The sequence below is a fragment of the Halyomorpha halys genome, unplaced genomic scaffold (assembly GCF_000696795.3).
Source record: "Halyomorpha halys isolate HHAL.00 unplaced genomic scaffold, Hhal_1.1 Scaffold251.1, whole genome shotgun sequence".
In the NCBI taxonomy this organism is placed as follows: Eukaryota; Metazoa; Arthropoda; class Insecta; order Hemiptera; family Pentatomidae; genus Halyomorpha; species Halyomorpha halys.
This window is the reverse complement of record NW_027106674.1, coordinates 702664-716147: the sequence shown is the minus strand read 5'-3', so window position 1 is coordinate 716147 and position 13484 is coordinate 702664. Positions and strand designations below refer to the sequence as shown.

Here is a 13484-nt window from a genome sequence, read left to right as displayed (position 1 = left end):
AATGTAGTAATTTGGACACAATGTTACCTGATTTATATATTTAAATTTTACAAGGCCTATATACTCTCTATTCTGATGTCATTTTATTTTAACTTTCAACTTAGATTTTAAATGAAAGATTTTCAAATTTTAATCGAACAGAAATATTTTAATGATATAAAATCATTAAGATTATTGGCTAATAATGGGATACCTTACATTCACAGTAATATCCTCTCAGGTCTGTTGCTTATGTCTGTGGCGCCCCAAAAATTTAAGCTTTTTACACTTGTACCCAACAAAGATACAAGGCATTGAATTTTTTTTTTTATATCAATTTATACACATTTTGAATCAAAACGTCTTTGAACATGTATGGAACATAATATTTAAGTTATTTTTTCCTAATTCAAATGGTATTTTATCAACTATGTAAACCTCTTCAAACGCAAGAAACTGTATTGGGTAAATCTAAAAAAAAAACTTCATATTCTGGGCCAAAATTTGAAGCATTAAACCATATTCAAAAATTCCCCAATTCTTTATGTGGTTTCTTCAGATAATAAAAACAGTATGCAACACAAAATAGAGCTCAAATGACTGTTCTGAGGTTCAAATCTTAATTTTTTAGAGTGGTGAAAAAGAGCTAACCTTGTTTAGATCCCTACCTTATCTTAGATCTACAGGTTTGCCACTTGTCACAAAACCAAGGCTTGTACAAACGCTTGGTAAACAAAGTCGGTATCCACATGCTTGGGTTTTCTTTTTGAATTTTTTCGGCTATAGCATTCGTTTTAATCTATTTTACTATAAAAACAAACTAAATAAAGATAAGCGAAATGAAAAGGAAACGTCAATATTAAAGCAGGCTGTAGATGACAAAAAATCATATAAATACATAATCTACTATCATCATACTACATAACCTTTAAATTAACTTTCGTTCTAGATTTTTATCAGAAACTTTTTAATTTAATTACTTAGATATATAATTTCTTATATATTTGTGATATGTTACATCAAAAATAAACTGCCAAAGTTGATTAAAAAGGTTTGAAACAATGTATTTACACCGAATCAATAGAATTTTAAAATAACCATAAACAAGAGTTAACTATTAACTCCAAAGGTTAGGGAAATCCTTTAATTAATTAAAACACGGAGAGCACAAATATTCATCTGTTGGCAGTTCTAAATAAATAGCCTATCCACATGCGCGAATTTGTTATTGTTTGGCGAACGTGTAGAGGTAGGTACCTTTAGATGAAGCATATGAATTCGGCCAAATCACTGTGGCCTAACCAATTTGAAATGAAAATCACAATTTTAACTACTTTTACCATTGACTAAGTTAGTAAAACGAACTAACTGCAAAAAAAATGTTAGATGTTATAGTGCTCTCAAAATGATTGGCTGAAATGACAAACAGGTAATGAAAGCTTAGTAAACGAGAAAAAAAAAATCAACAAAACAGATAAAATAGAACAACCATTATCTAAAAAATAATAAATTTTAACTTTTATAAATTTTTTAAAAATACGTTTTTAACTTAAAATGTATTTTTTTAATGATTTCATTATTAATTTTTGAAAAAGAGATTATTCAGCACTCTCCTATTTAGACAATTAATTAAATTTACAATTCATAAAGATATTTGAAAAATTAATAAAAAAAAGTTTAATTTAATTTTTTCTTGCTAAAAAAAAATGTCTCAATAACAGCATCCTTGACGTGGTAGGAATGTTTAAAACCCACCTATCACATTTAAAATTTGGTTTTTGGAGAAATCAAAAAGTAATAAATATTAAAAATATAAAGAAAATTTTACTATTCAAAATTTGAACATGTGTATACTTTTTTTTTAGTAGCTGATATTCATTTATAATTTGAAGTACTTTGAGTTAAAAATTACTTATATATCAGTTCAATCGTTGTCTATTTCTAATACGAAAAGGTCTGGGTTGGTATCGGTTTTTCACAAATTTAAAATATTAATAGATGCATGGTAACAACAAATGCGAACCCTTACGGTTCTCGACCATGCATCAACAAGTTCTGGAACCTTCAACCCAACTTGCTCGAACATCACGTCCTCACAGATATTCTTAACTGCTTCAACAAAGATTAGAGCGACACCAATTTAAAAAAAAAAAGAATCCTGAATAGACTTATTTAATTTAAAACAATTCTATGCAACAGAAACAGCACCCTGCAATTGATCCAGTTCACTGATACGAAAACAGATTCACGTGACAGTTTCTTAACACAGACATGCCACAACTGTTTTAAGTGCTTTAGTGGGTACCTCCACAGTTGACATTTTAAATCAGTTTCAGTTTCTCCCCTTATCACGACTGTCATATGTTCTTTATTTTATTTAATAAATATTCATTTGTATTGCATTACGTACGACTTGGAATTAAAATTGATATACTGCTCTGGTATCTCTTCTGTCACTAACAAAAGGAGGTTACGGACGTGGAGTCCCCGATTTCATTGAAACTTATTTTGGTAAAATTAGTTCCAACAATATAAAACACGAATCCGTGAGTTCTTGCTAATGCTTCCTATGAGCTGAGAAAAAAATTTTATACAATTATAGAAGTTTTTGATGGTATCTTATTTTTCTACATGTATTGTGTGGTACATGTAAAATTGATACAAGTGGCATGAAGTGGCACTTCCGGTCAGTCGATCTTATCAAAATAGTTGCTACAACATCCCAGGCATCCACATGCCCTAAATATGTAATTCCAATTTCGTACGACATACCTTTTTTGAGCAAGGCTGTTCACACACAAGCACAAATAATTTTGCGGGACTAGTTTTTTTTGAGTTAGAAGGGACCTCAAAACATGTATTTTCTTCGAAAAATCGAATTCGAAATCTAGCTCGATCATTATACTTTCTCTTACCATATATCCGGTAAGTGAAAATAAAAACCAAAAGTAGCTTCCTGCCCTGTAAAGTAGACAAAAAAAAATTATAACGGAATCAAGACCGATACGTTTTTAGCGACCTCAAAAACCGTTACCATTACTTATAATATAAAATACCAATTTAAATTTTAAAAACCTATTAAGAGGCCCACTTAGCAATATTAATATCTGAATGTCCAATTTTTTTTTTCCATATCGAAGGTAGCTGCCAAATACATTTTTTCTTAACGGGGTTTTCTATGAAGATTGGTATTGAAGAGCCTTTACGACGTTAAAGATGAATCTCCCTCCTCCCTGCGAGGTGGCAGGGCAGGAAAGACTCCAGAAACCCTATAAACACCACCCTTGAACTCCTTTCTTCTCTTGCATCCCTCCCCCTCTCCTACTATTTTTCGAATTCTGTTTTTTATTATTTAGTATTATCTTTCGTCTATAACTATTAATTATTTTATTTTCTATTTTTTGTTTAATCATTACGAGGAGGCCCCTCACCTCTAAATATTTCTAGTCGAATTCACATGGTACGGACACACCAAAACATCAGATAAGCATTCCAACGTTTACGTTCAAGTACCAACGGTAGGGCAGGAAGCTACTTTTGGTTTTTATTTTCACTTACCGGATATATGGTAAGAGAAAGTATAATGATCGAGCTAGATTTCGAATTCGATTTTTCGAAGAAAATACATGTTTTGAGGTCCCTTCTAACTCAAAAAAAAACTAGTCCCGCAAAATTATTTGTGCTTGTGTGTGAACAGCCTTGCTCAAAAAAGGTATGTCGTACGAAATTGGAATTACATATTTAGGGCATGTGGATGCCTGGGATGTTGTAGCAACTATTTTGATAAGATCGACTGACCGGAAGTGCCACTTCATGCCACTTGTATCAATTTTTCGATTTACTCAGAAACCACATTCGGAAAACACTAACGATTTTGATTAATCACGTCATGTCAATGTGGAATTAAAAGGTCTTTAACATCAGCTAGGTTTGCATCCTTTTTGAAATATTTTAATCTTATTCATTTAAAAAAAAAAAAAAAAGCAGTTCTTATTGTTTGCAATAATAAACAATAGGTAAATGCAAAATATTAAACAATTGCATCAATAAATAAAGGAGAAAAAAGGAAAAATAGAAATATCCGATTTTAACCCCCATTGCCTTACTGTTTTGTTACCTTTTGTTAAACTGTTGTATTCTTAGTCGGAAGTTTATATTTGTTATTACCACCTCAGGAAATTCTAAAATACGAATTTTTATAACAACAGAAAAATCAATTTTTTTTTTTTATAATATTCGCCTTCCCTGTTCTTTAGATATTTTTTTCCTAAAATCTCAGAAACAGCGATAACTTCAACACCAGTCCACCAATCTACGCAATGTGGAGACGTACATACATATGCTGGGTGACAGTGAAAGTTATGCGTCGCACCAAATTTTTGTGGTTTTCTTAACATTTAAATTTACCATTGATAACATGTTTTTGAAATTCTATATCAGGAAGCAATTTCATTAGTGTATTACTAACCCAGTGTGCTATAATCAGATTACAGTATTGAAATTATTTCGACCAGCTTATATAGAAAAATAGGATACAATATTTTAATGAAGAGAAATAAAGTTAATTTTCATTTTTCACACTTCGAACTTTAAATAACAATTAAAATTTTTGTCTTACTGAATGAAAGTGTGACTTTTGTACTTTTATTAAGCTAATTTAATACAATTAACAATATTTTTTTTCATTTTCTCCATTAAAAAAACAAAACAAATTGGTTGGTATATAATAACTTCATGGTATCATTAAATTGGACGGTAATCATTATAAACTACATTGTGATGGTAATTTAATACAGGTTTTCTTATTAACTAATTAAATTAATTAAGATTAATTCGAGGATGAGGGAAGAGTAACTAACTATTGAGTTGCATTTATTAATAAATGGTTTTAAGTTATTAACAGCTTAGAAAATAATAAACAAAGTTTGTTAAGTGTTAAGCAGATATATTAATTATTAATTAGACTTGGTGCATCTAGAACAGGGATGGCGAACCTATCACCCGTGGGTTAGACACCGACCCACGCATGCTTTTTAACTGACCCACTCACTGGTTTTTATAAATTAATTTTTCATAAAAAATTATCTGAAAATAAACAGCAATAGATTTCTCATTAAATAGTTTATGTTATGCATTTATATATAGTATTTATACATGTATGAATATATTAATAAATAATATTTCATAATACATATTTTATGTAATTTTTACCCCTTGTCCATTCAAACTCTTAGTAACCACGAACTAGCACTAAAAAAATAGTAAACAAAATTTTACCCACGTCACAAAAAGGTTCGCCATCGCTGATCTAGAAGATACAGTAAATGAAGTGAAATTGTGCCAATTTTTGAGGTTTCTTTTTATGCTTTGCTTTATTTACCCCATAATATTTGGACGACTTTATTTTAGAAAGATAGGTACACATTTTAGATTTCTTATTCGTAGAAAAACAACTTTTAAGTAGTTGTGTTAGTGGTAGAAATTCTTTAATTTTATTAATTAAATAATTAATTTATTCTTGGTACAATCCCGCCCCACCAAGGGATCTAAAGCCTAAGGAGCAGGAGATAGCATTTTGGAGAGGCACTGGTTCGGTAGCCCTCACACCCTCTTTCAATACACTACTGTTATTAATTAATTTTAAAAATTAGGTTGCTTAGCGAAAATTAAGCATTTGTGTGTATACATATATATGAGGGATTCGGTCGTAAAACATCTCACATTTATTATGAACTGAACTTTTATTGATTCACCGGATTGTTTACAGCTGATTTCCTGATTTTTTTGGAAATTTATATTTTTAAAGAAATTTTAGTATTAAATTACGGTGATTCCATGTTTAAGGAAAACGTTGTAATTAGAAAACGTCAAAGTGGTGCTAGACGTCGGATAATGAAAAGTTGAAATCTATTTTTGTTCTTTTTGACCGCAATCCTGACCATCTTCTTCATATTTGTAATTAAAAAACATTTTACTATTGTGAAAGTTATGATTTTTTTCTGTTACATGTTATACGACCGAGTGCCTTATATGTCAATACAATACATAAAAAATATAACTTTTGAAAAATGGATTTAAAACATTTTTATTTTATGTTGAAATTCATTTTCTAACTATTCAATTAGACTATTAAGGAGTTACAGGTATTGTTAGGATACAGAAAGATCTTTATATCTGTATGTGCTAACATGAGGAAAGAATGTCGATATTTTTTTTTTAAATATTTAATTTTATTAAATAAATCAAAAATTGTATCCTTATTAGTCTCAACACTTTTTATTTCAACAGTCCAACGTTTCGGCCATCCTCAAGGACAATCTTCAATTATAAATTCTTCCTCACATTAAAAAAATTGAAATTTGTTTTGCAGGCTATTCTGCCCAGGTCATTAATTATAAGTTAAAAACCTATTTTTTATTTAAAATCATAAATATCTAAATCTTCTTATTTTAAAATTATCCACCAAATCACTACCATATACACAAACTATTTATAACCTCCCTTAGTTTGTGTATATGGTAGTGATTTAGTGGATAATTTTAAAATAAGAAGATTTAGATATTTATGATTTTAAATAAAAAATAGGTTTTTAACTTATAATTAATGACCTGGGCAGAATAGCCTGCAAAACAAATTTAAAATTTTTTAATGTGAGGAAGAATTTATAATTGAAGATTGTCCTTGAGGTTGGCCGAAATGCCCGAAACGTTGGACTGTTGAAATAAAAAGTGTTGAGACTAATAAGGATACAATTTTTGATTTATTTAATAAATAATTACCTGTCTCAAGAAATTGAAATAATATATTTATTTTATTTTACTGGTGTTATTTGAGTAAACATAATAACATCTAATTCAATTCAGCTTTTAGAATTTTAATTAAGTTATATCACCCTCAATACAATACCAACATAAATCAAAAACCTAATCTTTAAGAAAATAGATTTAAAATATTTTTATTTTATAGTAAAACAGCTTATATAATTAGTTAGTCGGTACGCCAATGTTATAAAAGCATACCAATGTTAAAAAAGGTACAGTTTTTTTTTCTGATCCCTCTAAAACAGAATAAAACAATAAATTAGTGGTTGCTTTACGTATGGGAAGGTACAGTAATGAGACTTCACAGATTATATATACTTGGACTGGTAGGTATATAAAAATATATTACTTACCGGTCCATAAAATTAATTCTTCATATCACAAGAACCAACATTTTAATGAAATAGGGCATTGTCGAAAACAATTGGAAGTCTTATAGATGGTATTAGATTTGTTATTGTATAGATAGTCTTATAGAGTGTGATAACACTTGTTGATTTGTAACAAAATATCCCTATACCGTGGTGAACGAAAAAACTAATAGCTTTGCTTGTAAACTGTCAGAGAGCAGTTATTTCTTGAATTCGTTGTTGTCCTTATCTCTTGGCGCAATTTCATCTTATTTTACTGCATTTAATGTACATATAACATTTCGTATCCAGTAACAGTTTGCTTATATTCTATAGTTATGAAATAAATATTGTTCAATTCTGTAAAAGTATTTTTTTTTAAAATATGATATTACTGCATTAATTAGTATAAATATATTATGAATATTATAATCCAAAATAATGTTACAAAATCAGAAATTAAAAAAAAAAATCTCATTTTGATAACTCTTGAATATGAAATAAGTACTGCATTAAAGTTATTTAAAGTATAAAAAAAAATTGTATCACATGTACCATTTTTGATAAATCTCTAAACTAAATAAGCAATTGACAATTGGCAAATTAATGACTTATTTTTTTATTTTTCAGCATTCCTTACCATTTGATGCTCAAGCCTACCAGAAAAGATGGCTCGAAAATGAAGTACAACTAACACTGTTAACAATTAATTCAGATGAATTTGTGGACTCAGAGTAATTATAGCTTGAGCTATTTTTTAAAAAATACAATGTAATTAATTGACTTGTATTTGTACATAAGTGATATTTCTTTTTAAAATTTATTTTTGCAAATGAACCAAATTAATTTATTTAATGATTTTTATTTTATTGTTTGCTTGTTTGTATACCTTTTATAATTAAAATATATTTTTTGTTTTCATTACAGACTCTTGTTTATTTAATGTGATTATTTGGGTTTTACATCCTTATGAACTCTAGCTAGGGTACTAAGGATGAGTTCTACTTAACTAACCTTCATGGATTTTATTTATTTTTATTTAAAAAATGAGGCCGTTATAACTGGGAAAGTAGAGGCGTCACTTTAGCGACCTCATAATAGCAATGTTTCGTGGGGAAATAACGGAATGAAAATTTTCACCCTTCCGTGTCTGAATGCAAAAAAAAAAAAATAAAATAAAAAAATACTTATATTTACTTTACTTGTGTTTAAAGATTTACTTTACCAGTTTTAATTCCATTAGAATACAACATTATTGAATATGAATTAGATGGTTATTATTGATCTATACATTGGCTCAAATGTTGGGCTCTAGCCTCCGACACTATCTTCATCCTCTCGTACCTGTCAGGTGCTTCTCTTCTCCATCTCCTCCCTCCAGTCCAGGTCTGCCGCCACGTCAAAACATTTCTGACGCGCCTTCCTTGCAATTGATGTGGTATCCTTCTTTTCTGACAATCCTTTCGGATTTTTTTTACGTTGTCAAGCCACCGTATTCTCGCAATATTCGTGAATACCTCAACATCTTGTCCATCATACATCATTAACTTCTATTTTTTCCTGGATTCCGTCGTCCTGATTCATTCATTGGCCCATATATCATTCATAGGAATTTTCTTTTCCACTCTGGTATAATTTGTTCGATTTCTTTTGGCAGGATCCAAACTGCCAATCTTGCTTTTATTTCTTCTTTAATGTTATTTTTTGTTGTAACATATGAACTGAGACATTAGATATTGTCTACATTATCGATAGTCCTTATACTAATGCTTGAAATCCACCCATTTCACCATCCTGTTGTAGATACAACTAAGCAGAAGGTTACTTCGCAGCCAAAAGGTTTATTAAAATGTTATTACATTAATGTTCCGATGTTAAGAAACCTCATGTCAGGCACTTTTTAAAATATTGTTTTGTAGAATGGAATTCATAATATTTTAGTATTGAATTTTTTTTTTTTTTTTATCACCAGGATAGATATGAATAGAAAATATTGAGAAGTGTGTATTTTGATTTTCAAAAGCTTATGTAACTTGATGTACAGTAACATTATAAAGGTATTTATTTAAACGGGATAATCCTAGTCAGATATAATACAACTAAGAAATAAATCTCAATAATAGAAATTAAATATAATATTTAATAAGTAATTAGAATAATGGAAAAACATAATATAAAGTATTGTACAAATAACAATAAAACATTAACAGTTTCATATAAATATGATAGGGGCCATTCTTATAGTATCTGAACGTTTGATTTCCTAAGTCTTCACACTCGTTTTTAGCTTGGTTTTTCAACTAATAAGTTCCCATATTCTCTAGAAAAAATATCTCTGTAAAGTTAGGAAAAGTCGGGAATATTACTGCCTCTCTTGCTGAAGTGTGGATGCGAAGTTCACCAGTTCTTGTTATGAAGCATTCAGAGTTGACTTAATTTCAACTCAGTAGAATTTTACACTCATATTATGTTATTCTGAAATTTGAATTTCTTTTTTAGAAACCTCTAATACTTTCACTGTAAAGCAGGAAAACAGCTTAGTCCCGAAGGGTTGGTTAAAATAATTCATCAGAAATGTTTATCGTTTCATTTGTAGTTTAAGGCAAGAAAGAAGCTGACGGTAGAGCAAGAGTTTTTTTTTATCCTAATATGGTTTGTCATAAATATTATCCATCACGAATCTTACCGATATTTTGTCTAACAGTGCTCAATTAAGATGTAAATGATAACTGCAAAAGATGTACTTTAGAGACCTTCATTTGGAGCTATCCCCGAGTGTCCAACTCTTGGTTTGACTAGACTTGGTGATTTTGTGAGAAAACATCAGGAATGTTAACGTTATAAATGTTACCATCACGATACCATACATTCAACATTAACTGTACCTACTCTTATATTTTACCGTTATAGTTAGATATTGAGATTTTTGTTTTTGTTTTGCCTTAATTTTTTTTTACATCTACATCTTTAAACTGTAGCGACGCTATCCATGAGCCAGCAGAACTACCATCTTCATCGCTGCTCACTAGAAAGTGCTTCTCATGATTGCCAGAAACATTATGAGATATTAATTTATTAGTTTAGTCTTAAAAATTTTAATGTTCTCAGCTAAAATCATGTAACCCATTATTTTACTTGCAAATATATAAATTGAAAATAAATGAAAAGAATATACTGATACACTGTAAAATAACTTCTTACTGGTCGTGACTCTCACCGGCCTGGTCACCTATTAGGAGAATGCAAATAATCACATTCAATCTTCCACCTATTGTGACATAACCGAGAGCTAATTTCTCTCGGTCGTCTCGGTCCTTTTATCAGGACCTATAATGAATACCTACAAGACTGGCTACATTCTCGGCTGTAAGAGAGTACCTGGCAGAGGGGGTATCCGATCCTGCAAGGATCTCAAGTGAATAAGTGTAGGAGTCACTTCCCTTTACGATCGTAAGTGAATAACTTACGAAGTGGAGTTTATATTCTGAGAAGATATACGGCGAATATCCGTAAAACTCCAATGTCAATTCACCTACTACCCAGCAAATACCCCTTACCTATTGAACATGCATTGTCCAAGTCTTTTGATGATGAGTACCTCACCTCTTAAATTGGTATCAGGACTAGTTATTGTATAAAGGCTGAATAAATTGTCAGAAAACATCATAAATTGGTGCCTTCGAAAAAGGAAACTACTCACTCGTTTTTGGGAAAATGGTAAAATGTAAAGTCGATTACATAAATTGGTACTTCTGGTAAGTCGATTTCAGTGAAATTGAAAAAAAAGAAAAAAAGGGGAGAGGGCTGCTGTAGCAGGCCCTCTCCTTTTTTTTTTTCTTTTTTTTCTAGAACTTAAAAGCAATTATACATAATTGCTTTTAAGTTCTAGAAAAGCTTTCCTGATCTCCCGGTATCAATTTAATTTAATATTGTGCTAGCCCACTTAGGAGGATAAATTACGAAATACAATATCCAAAACGAGCAGAACAAAAAATTAATTCTTGAAACGCGGAAGAGAACATTATTAAATTATTTAAGTCAATGCCAAAAAGGCTCAAATGTGTAATTAAATAAAAAGGTTTATTGACCAAGAATTGATATGTTGTTCTCATTCATAATAAATTCAACTCACGCCCTATATTTAATTTATTTATGAATTTCTGTATACTTTTGAGACCTATGTTTTGATATTCTGTAGTGTTACGTTAAAAACGTGTAAAGTAAAAATATGTTTGTTTTGAATTTTGTTTTTGTATAGTGTTCTCTTAATATCAACAAGTGAGTAACAACAAAAAAAAGATAAATTAATAAAAGAAAGAAAATAAACTAGTAACTTCCTAGAAATTTTAAATAAATTATACACTCTGTTTTCAGTCCATAAGTTGTTATAAGTTTGGTTTAAGTATTTACAGGTTTTATTATTCGTAATTATATATATATATATATATATATATATATATATATATATATATATATATATATATATATATATATATATCTTGGAAAACGGCTTTAGGCCCACCCTCCGTGGCAGCCTTACTTATCTTACCTTTAAAACAGACACTTATAGGGAGTATATTGGTCAATATACGACATGTCCCTATCTCACAAGAAGAGTTCATAATACCAACAATAATAGAAGGTAATCTAACGGTACTAAATCATTTGAATTTGGTCAAAGTATCCACAAATAATAAAGATTCAAGTTGATTTAAAAAAATGCTAAACGTTTTTATTTCTGGAAAGTGAGAAAGGTTTCGATTTTCCGGTTTTGCTGGAGATTTGCTAAAAATATGTTTTGATCGCTGAATCCGACTGTGAATTTATTTTTTTATATGAATCATTTCAAGCTACTATTATTTATATCATTGTTATGAACAATTGTTGCCATCTAGTAGATGCAGGCTCAAAACAAGCCACAGGGCCATCTGTCTAACCCATTTAGAGAAATTCTTTCCATTCCTTGCCTTCAACCTAGTTTCATATCTTGCTAAGATATGAAGGAACTGAGCGTGGCAGAGTGAGAAGCAGCTTAGAACAAATATACTAAGACAATACCATATACAAGATAATAATTGGTTAACTAGTCTTGACTGAAATGTTAAGACTTGTTGAGCCACGAATGTCATCCAGGTGACGTTGGCGCCATGGAACATGGGTGTGATCCCAAAAAAAATTAATTATCTAAATGCCCCTCTACATCATCGTTTACGGGGACTACATGAAATAAAATCTAATAATGTTGGTTATTAAATAGTGTCCTTTTTAATCCTGTCGAGGTTGTTAGGATGTCCCTACTGGGTCAACAGACAATTTTTGGAATTGATGATAACATCCCTCTTCCATCACCCACAAATCCTAAAGGATGGGTCCATCGTTGGTTTATACCTGAGACTGGTGTCTTTGGCTAGCCCAACCCTTTTCTTACAATATCTTGAAGATGGCTGTTGTTGTAACATCGACAAACTGGTGCCTTTTCAGTTCCAGCCTTGTCTATCCTAGGTTCTGTCCGAGGCCTGTATCTCATTTCTACTTTCCTTCTTATATTGGTAACACTGAGAATATTATTTGAAGAGAAAATTTCTTTAGGAAACTTCTAAAATTGATTAAAGCATAAAGTATTTTTAAAAACTTCAAGACGTTATTGTAAACATAGTTGTGATTAAAATTCAAATAAAATTTTTAATTCTGCTAAAATATATACGTACATATATATTTAGTAATTTTACTGATTCCAGTGGATGGATGGTGGCCAATTACAATCGATAAATTCATGTGAAACAACAATTTTAATGTAAAATGAGATAGAAGGCAGCCTTTCCCTGGCCCCTATTCCTTGCCTCCTCATTCACTGCCACGATCATCGTTTTCATAAGGCACTCCTTTTTGGATATATTTTTTCTGGCAGCTTACCCTCCCATAATAATCCTTCCTCCAAAAGATGCTAGCTTCGCCGCATACTTCGGAAGTATTGGGGTTCGGAGTAGATTATTTTAATTTTACTTTTATTTAATTATTTCCTGCTATTTTCTTATTTTATAATACAATGAACTACTTCTTTGTTCATTTTTTTTCTTCGTAATTCCTTCTTTAAATAATCATCTCCTGCCTTGGATAACCGAAAAATGTACTTCCAAATTTTAACAATACACTTTGCGTTAACGAAGTAATTGTGATGAACATCATAAATAAACATATAAATAAATAATAATTAAAAGCCTTTTGTTTTTCTCACTAGATTATAATAAAACCTAAGCATGAATTATTCTGTAAAATGATACTAATAAGTGGATCTGGTTGTTCTAGTGGTAAGCAACACTGACATTATGACAGC

General features: G+C 30.2%; 1 protein-coding gene across 5 annotated transcripts in view; it reads left to right on the top strand.

Annotated features, from left to right (window-relative positions):
- mxt (Eukaryotic translation initiation factor mextil) overlaps nucleotides 1-8074 on the top strand; it is a 53884-nt gene extending 45810 nt beyond the window's left edge. For all 5 annotated transcript variants that reach the window (XR_002945481.2, XM_024362455.2, XM_024362453.2 and 2 more), the window contains one exon: nucleotides 7781-8074. Coding sequence is in view for 3 of the 5 variants with exons in the window: in XM_024362455.2 (XP_024218223.1) it covers nucleotides 7781-7888 (108 nt within the window). In the remaining 2 variants the exon portion in view is untranslated. The remainder of the gene's footprint in view (nucleotides 1-7780) is intronic.
- Nucleotides 8075-13484: the final 5410 nt, after the last annotated feature.